We start from the raw sequence: 19,349 nt of genomic DNA on the forward strand, positions 1-19,349 counted from the left end.
TCAGAGACCATTATCCAAGGCAGTTTGGAAATGGTTCAAACAGGGGCTTGTAGAAGCTTGTATGCTTAATTCTCATCCATAGCTCACCCTTTCATCTACAAAGGTGACAGATGCATGGGCACGGTTACAATAAGGGACAATTATTTGCACTACTTTGGACATATAGTAAGAATTACAGGTACAATCTTCAATATTTTTATGAATTGAGGCAAAGGGATCCCATTAAGCTTTTTCCTACACATTCATTTAATTGAGATTCTCCCACAGCACTACGAAAACATTCCATGGAGCCAGAAAGTGAAGTCTTCCTCTTTCCAACAGTACTATCACTGCTGTGGAAATACTCCCTGGATTCCATCCTTTCACACATTTAAAAAAGGGAGGAAAGAACACAGTCCCTTCAGGTTTGAAGAATGTGCTAATTTCTAGGCTTGGTAATTTAAAAAATATTGTTTTAACATAGCTTCGCTTCAAGAATGGGTTAGGTCTCTGGAAGGCAAATGTCAGTGCATAACAACAGTGTCTTAAATCCTTCACATCTTTTTTGCAATGTTATGAAACTTCGAAATCAATCTCACGACTGGATGTTAAACCATGGGTGCTGTGGGGAAAAATCATTCATGTTTAACTTTTGGAATCATTTGGGGAAAAGCTCTGTCAGTCTCATGGCAAGGTGAAATATGCATCCGGGCTGCAGCTAGAAAGGAATGCCAGCAGATACCACAAGCAACAGCACTTTACATGTGGCATTTCCAGCATGGCTATTTCCCAAGGTTCTCGTCTTTACAATGGTCAGAATCGATCAAAGGCCACTCTGAAACGAGGGGGAAATGTAATGAGATTTCCTGCAGAAGAAAACTGCATTCTACTTAAATTCTGGATTTCTGAAACCTGATTTACATTGCATAAACATTTTGGTACCTTGAGTCTGAACCTGCAGAGTTTATGCTTAACAATACATGCATAAAGATAGACAAAACCATCATTATACACGTTTACAGCTTCATAGAAAGAATTTACATGTATTACTTATATTTACAGGCATTTAAAGCAATATGGGAAAGAATATTCATTTTAAAAAGATACACCCTGCAACCGTCAGGAATGTGGCCACTCAAGAAGATAAACGACTGCTTGGAAAACATACAATCAAACTGTGTATACACAGCTGTGCCTTGGAGGTCCTTCTTAAAAGCTTCACTAATACTTCTTAGATCAGTTTAAAATGAAAACTCCAAATTAAGCCAAAAAACACCATTAAACAGCAAAATCCAATTGTAAACATGCGATGTGTCAAAATGCAAATATTTGCCCTATTTAATCAGACAAATGCATTAGGAATCCCACACTTTGATCAATTAAAAAAGATCAGAAGTTGTATGTTCCAGGCAAAAATGATCCAGCACAATCACCTGAAGGCAATTTGTGAAGGACTTCCAATGTGGACATTCCAATTGCTCAATAATTTGCATTTATGTGCATTGCCTTTGCTATGTACAATTTAATAGGATTAAAAAGCTAAGGTGATACTGATCCCAAGTTAATCCTACAATGAACTTCTGACCCAGATTTCCATATGCTGGCTGTCACATTCCTCTTCCATACTACCCATTTCTAATCACCGTCTGGAAAATTATAAAACAAATGTACTGCTAAATAAAAATCGTGCACATGTGTACTTTGAAGTCATAAAATGAAACTCTAATATAAAAGTGATGCAAATAATTGTTGAACTCAAACTACAGCATGGGATTTTTCACATAAATTTAGTGCTTAACCATTTGCTGAATTCGTATTGCAGAGGCTCAAAACAATAACATCTTAACCATCTCAAGGCAACTAGGGACGAACAATAAATTCTGGTCATGCTAACACCACCGACATTTGTGAAGTGAATAAATAAGAAACAACTTTTCACTTTGAGATCGAAGACTTGAGAGATACAAGAAATTGTAGATGCTGGAATTTGGAGCAACAAAACAATCTGCTGGAGGAGTTCAGTGGGTCAAACAGCATATGAGTGGGGGCGGGGGGTGGGGAAGGAATTGTCCTCTGTTTGTTGCACCAGGACTGAAGAGAGTTTTGTACAAGTCATTCTATGTGTAACTCAGTTCTTTTCACGAGCCTTTCATCCTTATCTTTCTGCTTGCAACAGCTGAACTCTTCTTGCAATTTTATCAGTTCATTATAAGTTTCTTGTGCATACATCCTCAGACCACATCTTTTATCATAGACCCCACTGAATTTAAAAAAATCTACAATGCAAACTAGTCCCAGGTTTCAAATTCACCCCATTTACACCTCAGGAAAGACTTGGAGACCAGTAGCAATTTACTACAGCCTGAAGCAGATTTCCCCTACCAAGAAAGACTGGTACAGGTGAGCAAAATGAAATTATTGTTGCCTGTGTGAGGAAATATAAAAACTTTAATGTGAAATTATGCCACTGGCACCAGTGCTATTCCACTGGGAAGAGAATGAAAAAGAACAGAAAATAGGTGGAAATGGTCAACAAGTCAGACAGCTTCCATGGAGGGAGTAATTAGTCACTGAGTCAGGACTGGAAGAGATTCTCAAAAAATAGAACTTCAAGACCTAAAGAAGAAAACAGAGGAGGAAAAGAAACAGGAAAATAAGATGTGAAGTGCCTCAGAGGGATGAAGGAGATGGTTGTGTAGCAGAAGTAACATTAGCAAGAGACAAAAGCAGGTACAATCAGAGAGATAAAGACATGAAACTGGGAGTGGGTATGAATAACTAATGAGGGCGAGATATAAAAGCAATTGAAAAATCAGCCAGGTAGAGCAACATTCTATTGGAAGGAAGGTGCAGGTCACTGCATCAGTGGTGATGTTCATCTCCAAGTGACAAGATGCTCCCTCCTCCCATCCCTGTAAGAGCTGTACACCCATTCCACATGGTTAACAGCTACCACCAGACAACAAGTCGAAATTGCAGCTAAGATTGCCGCTCAAGTCATACTTAAGGCTGTTTGTCTGTGGAAATTTGTGAGGCAAGGCAAGGTACTATTCTCATGCTTACACTGAGCTTCACTAGAACAATGCAGAAGGCCAAAGGCAACAGTCAGGTGTAGATACAATGTGAAGATTTGAAACAAGTGAAATGGAACAGTGCTACACTTTCACATGGAATAAAAGGTGTTCCATTAAGCAAGTTTGCTTTTCCACCTCAATGCACAAGCAGTTGCACTGTGAACTGCAAAAACAGTTCATCACGCTGAAGGAGATAATATGCTGCCTCACACTGAAGAATACTAGGAGCTTCATGGTTTGATAAGTGGACAAACATGAAACAAGCCCACTTTACAGGGTGAGATGGCTTGCTTGTCTCTGGGAACTGAGGGGGAGGGGGAGGTGGAGTGAAGTCAGAATGATGGAGGCAAAGCTAGCGTCTGTGGAAGCATGTGGGTTGCCTCATTTCTATTGCAAGCTGCCTCTGGAGACAGATCAGCAATATAAATGGGGTATTATGGAGGAATTCAGTGGAAGGTTGCCAATGACCCAAATATGTACTAGCTACCCTCAGGAATGTGCTCAGCTGTTACTGGTTCAGTATGTGGCCTGATTAATAGTTGCATGCTAAAAAGCAGAGCCTCCACATCATGCAAGGAGTATTAATTGAATTAAATTAAATAACCAAACAGACCCTAAAACAAGAACAAGCCATATTACACTGTAAACATCCCATGGGGATTTCAGGCGAGCATAGATACTGGCCTACACTCATTGCCCATGAATGAATATAAAGGACCGAAAAACTCAGAAAATCGTATGCTTTAGCACAATGATGTTTAAGAAATATAACCATGAATTTTCTTCTTCCAGCAAGTATAAACAAATATGCCTGCAAATTCAGCAATCGAATATAAAGACATCCCGGTTACACAGCAGTGTGTTTAAAACTTGCCGTGTATTAGCTTGAAATCACAGAGCTCCACAAGAGTAGTTGCTTCAGACTCGAGAGATAGTGTTTCATTGCCAGCTGTTTACTTACAGATTGCTAAATCTCCAAGGATTCAGATAGAAACATACATCAATCTGAAACAGTAGTTTACCCACCAACAGAGGTAGCCATGATGTAAAGCTGTCATAAAAGCATCAAAAGAATGACTGTGTTGAAATGCTGTAACAGTACTAGAGCATTTGGTTTGCTGTTTTGTCTGCCAGACTTCAGTTTAAAATCAGCACAGCAGGAACACCACATACAAAAAAAAATGTGACTTCATTCAAGAGATTATCCACTCTCAGTTTTCTGTTCTCTCTTACTTACAGTCTGTTATGAACCCAGTACAAAAGCACAACTTCCACAGCAGCCGAAAAGTGGAGATTGCCGGACTATGTTTTAAATGAAGATGTTTGGTCAGCGGCAGCTTAATCCACTCTGCTCATATGGAAAATAATTCACCAATTGTTTCGACTAAGTTTGTTTCTTGCAGCCAGTGAGTGTCCATTCATGCTCTAGCTGCAGCAGCCTCATTTACATTTGACTTTCAAGCAACACTGGAGCTTTGTTTTACACCCTCCCAATCTGTCCCTACCAATGAAAAAGGACTAATAGAAGTCAAAGGTCAAAATGCCCTTCAGGACAAATACTTTGTGCACATTTTCTTTACTGCCTGAAGGTATACAATTCTTAAGTACAAAATGGAATTCCATTATTCTCTGGACTCACTTTAGCCTAAAGACAACCAAATGCAAAATGTGGTTTTGTGGCAGCTTTCAGCCATGAGAAAATAACACTAAAGTAAGTAACAATTGAATTAAAAATAAAACAAGTTTTCACACAAGTAAGCAGCTGAAATATTGTTTGCTTTCAACAGTTGCCACACAGCTGCTGGTAGCTCAGGAAACCAACCAACAAATCAGGAAAAAAAAAGGTTCTTTTAAAAGAAAACACAATTGACAAGGCAGGCCCAGGACACAGACAAACATCCTTACTGCTTTGAAAGTTACATTACATCATACTCGTAATGCGCACCATGAACGAGCTCAAACCATCAGTAAAATTATTCACATTCAAATTCATATTATTGTGGGATTTTGAGAGAGATTTGATTTTTTTCCCCATCTTTCCTTTCTTTATTATTATCCTAGGATTTGCTAATGCATCTTCAGTACTTGCTTCAAGTCACTGTCAGCATTAAATGCTATTCAATTTTGATGGTTGCCACAGCTGAGATTGTGTTTTCTGTCGCCAAACCATATATTTTTCCCCCTTCTAAACAGGATGCAGAATAGAAATAAGCAGAGGTGTTTCCCTCTCAGACTAGCAGGTCCTTGGAATTACAATAAATTTGATAACTGAAATAACTCCCGAAGCTACCTGGACTTTTGTTTGGAGAAGGTACTACAGAGTTTCTGGCAATCCAAGGGCTGTATTAGCCCAAGTGGCAATATGTTCAAAGCCTGGAAGCCGATAATTTTAATGAAATCCACTTGACACCAGAGTTGCAAAATTCATCCCAGTTTGCTCCCTTTCCTCGTTCTTTCTCCCAAGATCCACCCCTAAAGTATTCTATGTTAAATTTCAAATGACACATATTTGCACCCCCTCCACCAGCATGCCCATATCCTCTTGAAATCCATCCCTATCCCCCAATGGTTTACTGCATTTCCAAGTTTTGTCTTCTACAAATTTTGAAAACGGTGCTTTTTACACCCAAGAGCAAGTTATTAACATAAAAAAAGCAGGGTCCTCGTATTAAGCCATGGTGAACACGACTAGATACATTCCTCCAGACAGAAAAAGAAAACAATCCCTCATCCTAAGCCGACATCGCAATGATACTGCCATTGCCCTTTTACTCCATGGGTTTAAATTTTGCCAACAAATTTATATGTGGTACTCTATTAAATGCCTCTTGAAAGTCCATATACTCATTATCAACGGCATCGCAATTATCAACCACGTTTCTCAAAACCTAAATTGTTTAAGCACAATTTGGTTTTAACAAATCCATGCAGAGTTTTCTTTTTATTAACCCCAAGTGAGTATTACTGTTGTTCCTTGTTAGCATTTCTAGCACCTTTCTTGCCAATAAACAGACTGATCCTTCAGCATTCCTTTTTGATCAAAGATGTAACATTTGCAATATTCCCTTCCTTGATAACACTCTTATATCCAAGCACGATTGGTAGATTTAGACCAATACTTTTAAAACTTTCACCCTTACTTCCCTTAGCATCTGGACTGGTGATCTGTATGCCTTATGCATAGCCAGACTTTCCAGAACTTCCCTGCTATCAATTTTTAGCCTGTCCCACAACATAACGACCTCTTCTTTGACTTTCGCACCATATTCCTTCTTGATAAGGGCAGGTGTAAAATACTCATTTAGTCACTGTGCCATGCTCTCAGCTCAAGATCTCCTTTTTTTGTTCTTAATTGGTACCCAATACTGTCGTTTAATGTCTGCGTGAGGCTTTTTAAGTATTTTTGTCACTATTCAGTGAACTCTTACATTCTATCTTTTCCCATGAGATTTCCTTTGTTTTACCACTGATCTTTTTATTTTGAGCTCGATTGTCACTTGTCAACCAGTCATCTCATTAATCTGTGCTCTGTGAACTTCATGGCTTTACTGCCCTTTCTAAAATAGGTTGTTCAGATTGCATTCTATGCTCTTAATTATAGACTGGAATGTCCTCTACATGAGGTGTAAAGTACTTTACAGAGAGAAGAGGAAGACAGGAATGAAAGTACAAATCAAGTAAATAGACAATAGTGAGGCTTTTGAAACAATGGAAAGTGGTTGTGAGAGTACATTGGTTGAGACTTTAATGAGGAATATTATGGCTGAAAGTTCAACTAATTATTATGGAGTTAAGCAAATAGCTCAGATTTTCAGGAGTGGAGGATGAGAGTGCTCATGCTGTTGGAAATACTGCTGTCTTTATTTGCATATTCAGCAAATGATGAACATATCTCAAAATCTTAACACTCAAATTCTAGGTTTTTCCAGCGAGGGTGTATAAATCCCAAATGTTGGGGGAGCAGTTTGCATCAATGCTGTGCACCGTTCCACATACAGAGGTGCAGAGGTACAAAGAGTACACATCTACTGGGAGCAAAAAAAATTCCCTTTATGAAAAGAGATGGAGATAATGGAGGACATTCATAGTAGAGCTGAGGGGAGAAATTAAAATCCTTCAGAAAAAGCCTGAAAGACTAAACCCATTCAAAATATGTGTCAAGGCTGAGGACAAGGAAAATAAGAAATAGATATAAAGAAACTCAGGGTTAAGGTACGAGTTTACAGGCAAGTAACTTATCTGATAAACCTCAAACTTTGAGGGCTGTTAGACTGGGGTGGTGAAGCGAGACAGGGTCAGAAACCATTTCACTTGACCACCAGAGGTCAGCATTGTAGCATGCCAACAACCTTTCCATCCCAGATGACCCATTGCTGTCATCGTGAATGTGACGCTCTCTTGCCTAAAGATAGTCTTCTTGCAGCAAATGGCTAGCCCTACATCTACACATCTGCTGGATCCTAGAAGGGAAATTCTCCAATGGTTACTGCAACATTAGCTGCAGTTATAGCTGAAAGTATCTGAGTGACTGCAGTCAAATCCGCATACAAATCATCCTTGTGTGCACTGACGTACGAGTAGGCACATGGAATAATAGTTAACCAAACATTCATTAGTGGCGCCATACGATTTACTATCCTAGCTTCTTTTGGTAACAGGCATCACTCTGTGGTTAGTCAAGTGCAGACACAAAGTGTTCAGTTTTAACTGTCGGTGCAGGCAAGTAGACCTTATACACTTCTCTTTTGGCCCCTTCCATCTTGCGTTTTCTTTTCCCCACACATTGCTCAGATAAGGCTTCCCCAGTGCAACTTTAATCAGTGCCACAAATGGTGTGACACGTGGAACTTTTAGAATAAATGACTAACGCAAAACATTTTGATAACACAAGTGCTCGCAGACAGTAAACAGTGGTGAATTAATTGAAAACTCTCTTTTACCTTTGTGTATACTTCCCAAAACCTTTCTAATACTTATTATTATACAAAAATATCAGAAATCCTTTCACGGGACTTAGAAACAACACATTGCACAACACAGCTTCAGGAAACACTGTGCACAGCAATCCTGCCCACAAGATAATATTAATGCCAAGTGCCTCACACTTGCTTGAAGCAAATGGTTACTACACCACTAACCTCTGCCCTGAAAAATATGCTTAAGGGAATATAGGTGTTATGAATCTCAGGATAATTTGCTGAATGCAAGTGCCTATCTTGTCAGAAACTGCAAGCAAATTGGACACCTTGTTATTCTGAAGTACTGAAATGATGAGCTTCATTCATAAAGGCAACAAACACATTATACAGTCACATAAATTGTCCTCCATGTGACTAATCTATTTCCAAATGCCAACGTGAGCAATGTTCATTGCTAATTGCACGTGGGCACAGGGTGGAGAACAAGGATTTCTTGTATGGCCGCTCCCATCTTGCATTCCTCCCTCACCTTCCCCATCCTCCCCTACGCATAATTAATTCAAATTTAACAGACAATCATCTATGGAAAAAAAAGTATTCCAACAAGACAACTCTGCTACTAAGACTAAATATCTTCCAACATCATTTAAAAAATTGTTTTAACAGGAAAGTTAATATAAAAAAAAACTTATGTTCAAAAAAACCTTGTTTTTCGTGACCCTGAATTTAGCGAATGGTAAAAAGCAGAGATTCAGAAATTGGTATTGGTTTATTATTGTCGCTTGTACCAAGGTACAGTGAAAAACTTGTCTTACAAACCGATCTTATAGGTCAGTTCATTACACAGTGCAGTTACATTAAGTTAGTACAGAGTACATTGATGTAGTACAGGTAAAAAAAAAAGTACAGAGTAAAGTGTCACAGCTACAGAGAAAGTGCAGTGCAATAAGGTGCAAGGTCACAGCAAGGTAGATCGTGAGGTCATGAGGTCATAGTCCATCTCATTGTATAAAGGAACTGTTCAATAGTCTTATCACTGTGGAGTAGAAGCTGTCCTTAAGTCTGGTGGTACGTGCCCTCAGGCTCCTGTATCTTCTACCCGATGGAAGAGGAGAGAAGAAAGAATGTCCCGGGTGGGTGGGGTCTTTGATTATGCTGGCTGCTACACCAAGACAACGAGAGGTAAAGACAGAGTCCAAGGAGGGGAGACCGGTGTCCGTAATGCGCTGGGCTGTGTCCACAACTCTCTGCAGCTTCTTGCGGTCTTGGGCAGAGCAGTTGCCGTACCAAGCCGTGATACATCCAGATAGGATGCTTTCTATGGTGCATCGGTAAAAGTTGGTGAGAGTCAAAGGGGACAAGCCAAATTTCTTTAGCCTACTGAAGAAGCAGAGGCGCTGGTGAGCTTTCTTGGCCATGGCATCCACGTGGTTTGTCCAGGACAGTTCGTTGGTGATGTTCACTCCCAGGAACTTGAAGCTGTCAACCCTCTCGACCTCAGCACCATTGATGTAGACAGGTGCAAGTACACCGCCCTTTCCTGAAGTCAATGACCAGCTTTTTAGTTTTGCTGACATTGAGGGAAAGGTTGTTGTCATGACACCATTCCACTAAGCTCTCTATCTCCTTCCTGTACTCCAACTCATCACTGTTTAAGATATGGCCTACAACGGTGGTATCATCTGCAAACTTGTAGATGGAGTTAGAGCAGAATCTGGCCACACAGTCATGAGTGTATAGGGAGTAGAGGGCTGAGGACGCAGCCTTGAGGTGCACCAGTGTTGAGAATAATCGTGCCGGAGGAATTGCTGCCTATCCTCACTGATTGTGGTCTGTTTGTTAGAAAGACAAGGATCCAGTTACAGAGGGAGATGTTGAGTCCTAGGTCTCGGAGTTTGGTGACAAGCTTGCTTGGTATTATTGTATTGAAGGCAGAGCTGTAGTCAATAAACAATAGTCTAACCTAAGTGTCTTTATTGTCCAGATGCTCCAGAGCTGAGTGAAGGGCCAGGGAGATGGCATCCGCTGTAGACCTGTTCCGGTGATAGGCGAATTGCAATGGGTCCAGGTTGTCTGGTAGGCTGGAGTTGATGTGTGCCATGACCTACCTCTCAAAGCACTTCATGATGGTGGATGTCAGAGCCACTGGTCAGTAGTCATTGGGGCACGTTACCTTGCTTTTCTTTGGTACCGGGATGATAGTGGTCTTCTTAAAACAGGAGGGAACCTGAGATTGAAGCAGGGAGAGGTTGAATATGTCCGCAAATACTTCTGCCGGCTGATCAGCACAAGATCTGAGCACGTGGCCCGGGACACCATCTGGGTCAGGTGCTTTCCTCGTGTTCACTCTTCGGAAGACTGACCTTACGTCCTCCACTGTGATCACAGGTTCAGCTGCGTTGGTGGCTGTCAGTGTGGATGGTGACAATCCACTTCCTTTTTGTTCAAAACGTGCATAGAATGCGTTAAATTCATCAGGAAGGGATGCGCTGTTGTTAGCTATGCAGCCTGACTTCGTCTTGTAGCCTGTTATGGCATGTAAGCCCTGCCATAACTTGCGGCTGGTCAGGGACTCCATTTTGAGTTGGTATTGCCTCTTGGCATCCCTGATAGCTTTACGAAGGTCATATCTCGCTTTCTTGTACAGATCAGGATTACCAGATTATGAACACTGTTTATTACTAGCATGATGTTTCTAAGTAGGTAATTTTTATAATCTATTACCTTTTACCTTTGTTGTTACTTTATTCCCTTTCTGTTAAAATTCCAAATATTATAGAAGGAAACCAGAAGTAAATCTTTTCTTTGTGTTTCAGATTGTGGGCATAATTTCAGCATAAGACCTCAAATTAATCTAGAGTTGCAAAAATAATGCTTAGAATAACTCTGAACAAACAATTGTTGAAACTAAAAGCATCAGCAGGTTTTAGGAACCAGCATCGAAAGAACAAAAAGCTTATAAAGCAAGAAGGAAAAATGATTTTGAGAGAAAACTTGCATGCAACATCAAAACAAACATGAAAAATTTCTATGGATATATAAAGAGGGTGGCTTTGGTAAGTGTGGAATCTTTAGAGAATGAGGCTAGTGAATTAATACTAGGAAACAAAGAAATGTTAAATTAATTTTTTGCATCAGTCTTCACCATGGAGGTCAGTGCAAATATCTAAAGATAGACTAGTTTCAAGGGACAGGTAAGACTCCCAGTCATGAGGAACAGAGTATTCGAGAAACTCACGGGATAAAGGCAGATAAGTTGGCAGGACCCAATGGCCTGTACTCAAGGCTTTAAAAGGAAGTGGTTGCAGAGACAGTGAACCTATTGGTTGAAACTTCAAAACTCATTAACTTCTGGGCAGGTTCCAGAGGACTGGAAAACAGCAAATATAACTCCCTTGTTGAAGAAAGGAGGAAGGAAAAAGGTGGGGAACTATAGGCCAGTTGTTTTAACATCTATTGTTGGCAAGGTGCTGGAGTCTATAATCAAAGAGGAATTAACTAATCATTTAGAAAAGCTGAATATAATCAAACCTAGTCAATACGGTTTTATAAAAATTATGTTTGACAAAATTATTATTTTAATGGCGAGAGACTGCAAATGTTTGATTCAGCGTTAGCAGGCATGTCCACCAACTAGTTAAGAAGACAAATGGCATTTTGGCGTTTACTGCAAAGGGATTGAAGATTAAAAATAGGCAAATTTTATTACAATTGTACAAGCTGTTTCACACCTGGAATACTGTGCACATTTTTGGTCCCCTTACCCAATAAAGGATATAGTGGCATTGGAGGAAGTCCAAATGAGATACTCGCCTGAGAAGGTTGTCCAATGAAGAGAGCTTGGGTCTGTACTCTTTGGAGTTGAGAAGAATAAGGGTGACCTGACTGAGACTTTGTGGCTGCACGATGGTGTAGATGTCAAGGCGTTTTCACAGGTGGGAGAATCTTGAATGAGGGGACGTAGTTACAAGTTAAGGGGCTGGTCATTTAAAGCAGATGTATAGAAATTTCTTTTCACAGAGGGTGAATTTCATGAATCTCTGGAATTCTCTGCCCTGAGGGTGGTGGAGGCCAGATCAATATAATTAAGGTGGCGATAGGTAAATATTTCAAAGACTGAGGAATTGAGGGTTATGGGGAACGGGCACAGAAGAGGAGATGAGGTCATTATCAGCTTGATCATCTTGAATGCCAGGGCAAGCTTGAGGGGTCAGGTGATGTATTCTTGCTCCTATTCTCTTGCGTACAAACACCAGCTACAGTGCACCGATAGACCAAGATAACTTTAATTATGATGGATTGGATACTGATTAATAGAGCTGCATTGACCTGGATAATATCAAGGTTCTTGAGTGTTGTTGGACCTGCCTGCTGGTGTAGATTGATTCATTATTTGAGCCACTGCAAATGGAATTGAACTGTGAGCAAACGTTCCCAATTCTGATATTTTAACAAGGGAAGGTCACTGTGGATGCAGCCAAAGATGTTTGGGTCTAAGACACTGCCTTGAGTTTCCCCTGGAGCCGGTACAAATCGGCCTGCAACAATCACAATCACCTTCCTTCCTGCTAGCGAGGAGTTTGCTCTTAATTCCTGCTGACTTCAGTTTTATCAGTGCTCCCTGATGCCACACTTCATGTCATGTACTCTCTCTCAATTCATCTCTGGAATTCAGTTTGCTTGTCCATTTTTGAACCAGCACTGACAGAATTCAAACTGATTACCAGTGGGAAGGTGAGTAGTGACTAAGTGAACTTTAATAGCACCACTGAAGATGGTTCCTACCAGTTGCTGATGTCCAAGGAGGCAATACAATGCAGGAAGAAATTTGTCTTGCTTTTCGCAGTTAGGAAACATCTAGGTAATTTTTAATTTTGTTGGGAACAGTTTGACTAGGGAATAGTTGGTTCTGGAACACAAACCTTCAACACTAATGGGTAAGTCCACACCTTGCAAAGCACCAAAATGTATAAACCAGTAGATTCAAGATCCATCGCTAAAGGAAAGCATTACCCTCCCCAGAGTGTGGTTTCCTTGCTTCAATCACTTTATGGGCAACTTTCCAATTTCTATGAGAAACAGGACACAATACTCAGGGTGTATGTTAAGTCTGAGCTCTACAGATGCTTCAGATTGTTTAATAGCAAGTGGGTCTTGGCTGCACTGCTTAATGACGTGGGGAGTCAGTGCCCCTTGCAAATTCACCTTCCGGGAGCCCCTTAATGAGTTTAATAAGCCCAGGCCTAGAGCACATTCCTTACCATGAACAATTCTGTAGACATCAGAAGGGCTGCTGTTCTGTTCTCCGACTCCACACACAGGAACTTCAGAATAATTCTGAGAGATTTTGACTGCAACAGAAAAAAGTCCATGTGGTTTTATTCCCCCAGATACAAACATGCTGACTATTAAATAGTCTTACCGCATGTGCAATAACTAGCAGCAGAACTTCTATGCTGACTATGAATACCAATGAATCGACATTTCAATTGTTTGCTTACTTTCTGTCTGCTTCAGATTTGATCAACAAATAATCACAACTCTGAGTATTTATTATTTGAGTGTGGCACTAAAAGTAATTACCGTATGGAGTTGGGGGTGAGACTGGGAATGCTGGTGTTGGAGGTGGCATTTCATTTACAGAGGAAGAGATTAACCGTCTGCCATCCACCTCATCCTGTCCAACATTACATCCTGGTTTGTTTAGCTGCAATAAAATAGAACAGAACATTCCTTGGAATAAGTTGGCACAAGCTCATCTCCATTAACAGGATTGATCAACAGCCTTTGATTTCCAAGGAGCTGCATGTGCAAGGTGAATCACCTTAAAAATTCAATGCCTTGGAAATAAAGCACAAAGCTCATTACTCATATTCCACATTGTCAATAAACAGTCCTCTGGCCAAATTGCAACATATGGCCAGTGCTCTTCTGGCTACTTGTAGTCATCACTTTAATTTACAAAAAATATATGTCCACTTTCAATAAAACAGTCCATTCAACATTTTCAACTCAGTGTTTCCTTCTTTCTCTCCATTCTCCTCACTGTGATATGATTTCACCAATGGCAGATTCCTTCTGGAACCTTGGTTACGTGAAGTTCTGCATACACTAGCCTTACCACTGTTGTCAGGCTCTTTTATCACAAGTAGTAATAGAGCCGAGCCCAATTTTGTACTTACATGACATCCTCACACGTATGTTGAAGAATTTAGTGCACAGCCAATGGATGCGTAACCACCGGCTAATCTTCCAGAGTCTAATCAAAAAGCTGATGTCCAGTCTCCCTGGTGCCACGGGGCTGAGATTAGCTAACCCAACAGAATAGAAAGAACAAAGACAGACATGGGCATACAGACCGCTGAGTTTAGTGTACCATTCAACAAGGTCATGGGTGATCCTCGATCTCAACACCACTTACCTGCCCAATCTCCATAGCACTTGATTCCACTGCAGTCCAATTTGCAATCTCAATTTAAAATAAACTTTCTGGGGTGGAAAACTAATAGACTCAGAACTCTCCCAGGACTTCCTGCTTGGCCAGTAAGGTACAGATAAAGTTTGCTTTTTTTTAAGCTTCACATAAAAATACTTCTGAATATTTAAGCACACTTGAATAAGACTAGCCCCATAACAAAATGGGCTTAAGAAGAATTAGTGATAAGAAAATGTTTACATATCTCTATCAATTGTTGCTTAAACTTCATCTCCTCAAGACAAAAACGTTAACTTTGCTCTACAAGCAACTGTAGAGAGATGTGCCTTTGTAGAACAGGTTTATGTGGCTTTGCTCTCTAAGTCATAGGCTTGATTGGAACCTGTACATGTAGATCGCCATCAAGGATTTCTTCAAGAGGCGGTGCCTCAAGAAGGCAGCATTCATCATTAAGGACCCTAACCACCCAGGACATGCCCTCTTCACGTTACTACCAACGGGGAGGAGGTACAGGAGCCTGAAGACTCACACTCAGCGATTCAGGAACAGCTTCTTCCCCTCCGCCATCAGATTTTTGAACAGTCCATGAACCCATAAACACTACCTTGTTATTCCTCTTTTGCACTATTTATTTATTTTTGTAACTTATAGCAATTTTTATGTCTTTATATCTTGCACTGTACTGCTGCCGCAAAACAACAAATTTCTTGACATATGTCAGTAATTATAAACCTGATTCTGATATAAGTCCAGGAAACTCCAACATGTTGCATTCCCATAAACATTCCAGTCTGGCTTTAAAACTGCATCAGGTGTTTTCATACGTGACCCTGTAGGGCACCCAATGTGCGTGTCCATGCTGAAAACAGTAGCCCAAACACAGGGAGGGAGCTGATTTGTGGTCAAGAAATCTAGAAGAACAAATTTGCCTCAGGTTCTACTGAATTTAAGGACAAGACCCAATTAACAGTTTTGCTCTATGTCTCCTGACCACAGTCACCCTGCAGTGAGGGACCATAGAGGAGGGAAGGAGAGATCAGAGTCTACTACAGTAGAAATGGAATCGGGGTAAAGGATCAGCCGGTGGGCTCAAGGAGACCGAAGGCCTACTGCTTCTATTGCTAAAGATTCAAATAAATTCCAGGAGTTTTATTTTTCATATATTGGCCCCAGGAACCAGTGCAATTGTTAAAGCAATATAAAAACTAGTTTAATACTCTGCAGTAAACACCAGATTTCAGACAGTGGAGCAGGAGTTAAATGAGAAAAATGTAGATGTGAGTATTTAGTGGAAATATTTTTTCTGTAAACTGATCCAATCTTTGCAAGGGGAGAGAGACTAGCAAGTTTCCTTGTAAATTTTAGGGGACTTACTAGGTTTTCAAAACTTTCACAATCTAAGCGGATTTCTGCATTAATTGTACTGTGCAAAAAGATTAACCATTGGCTCAAGGTGATTCGGTAATGTGCTGAACATCAGAAGCCTGAAGGAAAGTGACTTTATTAGATATCTGGTGTCACATGACTTGTTCCTTCCCAGAATCCACCAAGACTACATAGCTTGTGGAAATCGGGAATAAGAACAAACCATTAACAAAACAAAAAAGTTCTTGATGAAAATCATTTTATCAATCCAATCGAAAGATGAGACATAGGCTTCAGAGGAGTAGAAAACAGGTCACTATCCTTTTTCTACTCTATATTCTTCTCTTATACATATTACAGCAACCTAATAAGCTGAAATAGGTTACTAATCACAATGAAGGATAAAAGATTTGAATGGTCTTAGGTGAGATCTTTCCACATAATGCACACATTTTCATTTATTATTTGACCTACCTCTCCAGACTGGCCTGTTGTGGTGAATGCTCCATTGGAGTGGGAAGGGTCAGAGGATTTCATCCATCCACTCTGGTCATACAACAGATGAGGTTCTCCTCGTTCATATTGTCCTACACTCAGTTGCCTTGTCCTTCCTAATGTTAGGTGATTTTCGTCTGTTTGTTGACCTGTGATTGAAAGAAGATGTTAACTTGGAATAATTCCCTCCAAAATTTTAAGGTCATTACCCTGAAACATTGAGTACATTTCTCTCTCACAAATGCTGCCTGAGTACTTCCACCAATCTGTTTTATTTCTTCTCAAAATCGGAATGTATTTAAAATCAGTTATATCTATAACTTCTAGTTATCTATACAATTGCTATTAATTTTACATTAATGGCTTGGAAACCCCTCAAAAGATGGATGCATATTTGCAAAATTTCTGCTTTACAGCATCTAACTTTTTATAAGGCGTTGTGAGTGAGCAAACAACTGAATAATCTTTATTCTTACACTGCAAAGTAATTTAAATACAGACAGGCTGATATTAAACACGAGACCTTTCACATCTCTTGGCTCTTTATAACATGTTGATAAATGATCCAAAAATAAAAGGTTTATAGACCATTCAACAACATTATATCAATACTTTCTTCCCTGATTCACTTGCACACATTCTAAGTCACTATAATTACCTCTGATGACCTTTTCATCAAATTTTTAATTTGGCAGAGTATCACCATTGGAATTGCATTAATAATGGCTCCAAAACCAACCTTGTCAATCAACCATTCAGTTCCTGTATACCTCGCAGAAGTGTGCAAAATTGCTCCCACCCTGCAGGCATTTAACGCTAAATGTAACAACATGGCCTACTGATAGCATTAGTTTCATTCACAGCCAAAGATCCCCAATGAAATTCCACCAGAAGTTTTGACAGATGCACGGGACTATAAGATAGCGGAATTCTCATTCACATGAGAAATCCTTTCTGCAGACGTACACTAATTATAAAAGGGGACAGAGAGCTTTGTCAACATCCTTTCAAAGGCAGAAGTGCCTCGTAATTTTCTATATTTTCCTAAATATGCACCGCAATTAAAGACGTGACATTTCCGTAGAGCAGAAAGAACTAGTGATGCCACAACTAATTAAAAGAGCACAAATATCACCACTGATTGGTGGGGGAATGTGGAAGAACCCCACACTACCAGGCTTCATCCAAGTGGAACAAATTCCACTTTTTTCAACTTGCACTATCAACATGCAGAAAATATGCCCTCACAATCAATCAATGTGGTTAATATGTTACCAGAAGAAAAACATATAGGTAACCAAGAATTGTTGAAATAGCCAATTTTTAGTGGATAGCTTTCCTTCCCACAAAATGGGTATTTATATTCCTTAATATTACATAAGGGTTTAATCTCTTTCTGACTTATGACCTGTGCAATGGAGTGTTCTTGGAAAACATATTTAAAAGTCAGTTTATTAAGCAAATAAATGTTGTTAGGTCAGTCATATACCGGTTCAGTATTATTGCACAGATCAATTAAAAAAATATTTTACAAAAAGGACACTGGCAATCTTTGAAAATTTTTGGCTATTACAGACCATAAATATATGCGTAACAAATTATTTTATAGAGCAGTTACAAAGCACAGTTTGCACCATAGTAAAGTAGCTTCCATGGGAAAATGTTTCTGATGCATTAACAGTAATAAAATTCTAGTGAGGCATAAAAGCAAACCAGAAACAGATGCCTTTGGAATTTAAATGTAAAGCAGGTACCAAAAGTGCACTGCAAGGGGAAAAGAAGGGCATGTATTAAGCATTGAGAGGTCCTTCAGTGTGTTATGGATTAAGGCACTGGGCTTGAAAAGGGAAGCGATAATCGAAGTTCAACAGAGATCATGTCATTTGGTGACTTCTGCCCCGAATTGTGTGTGGAAATAGAACACTTCACATGGGCTCACCAACTGTACTGCCAGAGCAACTAGCTGCCCAGGGAATCCCAAAGTGTGATTGCAGCAGGGAAAAGGGTGGTAGGGTGGGGTACTGATAGGGGAATGGTGTCATGTGACAGGTACAACAGAATGCCCCTTCAGTGGGTTGCATGCTCAATAGTCAATAGAAACAGTTTTAAAATTGTATCCTCATCCTTTCTTTGGGAGATTCCAGGTCCGAGTCCAATTCTGGGATCCCATGTCTATTTTACTTGGAGGGCCTACTTCTGTCTTCCAGGAGATAGTAGCTCTTTTTTTTAAATTTGCATCCCATCCACAGGTGCCTCCAAAACTGTGGTAACCCTTCATGACGGTGAACTTTCCATGGAGCATACCTCAGAGTTTTGCTGACTGCAATTGGGATGGTTGGAGGATCTGCCCTGAAATAAAACCATCAGGAACACCCATCCTCCCTCCCATTAGTGTTACACCGAGTAGTTGCTGGAATGACTGAAGACCTTCAGGTCTAATAGCCGGTACAGTAATTCGAATGCGCAAGAACAAAAGAAGCTGCAGAGAGTAGTGGACTCAGCCCAGGACATCATGGGCACATCTCTCCCGACCATCAGAAGTATCTACATGAGATGCTGCCTCAAGGCGGCAACTTCTATCATCAAAGACCTCCGCCATTCAGGCCATGCCATCTTTCTGCAGCTACCATCAGGGAGCAGGTACACAATCCTGAAGTCCCACATCACCAGGTTCAAGAACAGCTACATCCCTTCAACTATTCTGTTCTTGAATCATCCTGCACAACCACAATCACTATCTCAGTACAGCAACGGTGTGACCACTTTGCACTACAATGGATTTAGTTGTTTTTTTCTGTTTTACTTGTGTTCTTTCTTGTAAAATTTATGTTTTTCTTGTGAATGCTGCTTGTATGATGCAATGTGCCTGTGTTGCTGCTGCAAGTAAGTTTTTCGTTGCACCTGTGCATACATGTACTTATGCATATGATAACAAACTAGACTTTAATATAGATACAAGAGAGAAAAATCACAAGCTCGATGCAAAGCCAATGATGAGTTAACTGATCTCATCCAGAACAGCAGCTGGGAAACTATAAGAGGATGAGATGAAAAGAAAGTTCACCTTCTAATTACTGTTTA

General features: G+C 40.1%; 1 protein-coding gene across 9 annotated transcripts in view; it reads right to left on the minus strand.

Annotated features, from left to right (window-relative positions):
* Positions 1-19,349, minus strand: part of LOC127570373 (tensin-3-like) — a 326,270-nt gene that overhangs the window by 22,623 nt on the left and 284,298 nt on the right. For all 9 annotated transcript variants that reach the window (XM_052015880.1, XM_052015879.1, XM_052015884.1 and 6 more), the window contains 3 exons: positions 16,248-16,417; positions 13,556-13,679; positions 13,234-13,323 (listed from right to left, as the gene is read on the minus strand). In XM_052015880.1, coding sequence (XP_051871840.1) covers positions 13,234-13,323; positions 13,556-13,679; positions 16,248-16,417 — 384 coding nt within the window. The remainder of the gene's footprint in view (positions 1-13,233; positions 13,324-13,555; positions 13,680-16,247; positions 16,418-19,349) is intronic.

The sequence above is a fragment of the Pristis pectinata genome, chromosome 5 (genome assembly GCF_009764475.1).
Source record: "Pristis pectinata isolate sPriPec2 chromosome 5, sPriPec2.1.pri, whole genome shotgun sequence".
Classification (NCBI taxonomy): Eukaryota; Metazoa; Chordata; class Chondrichthyes; order Rhinopristiformes; family Pristidae; genus Pristis; species Pristis pectinata.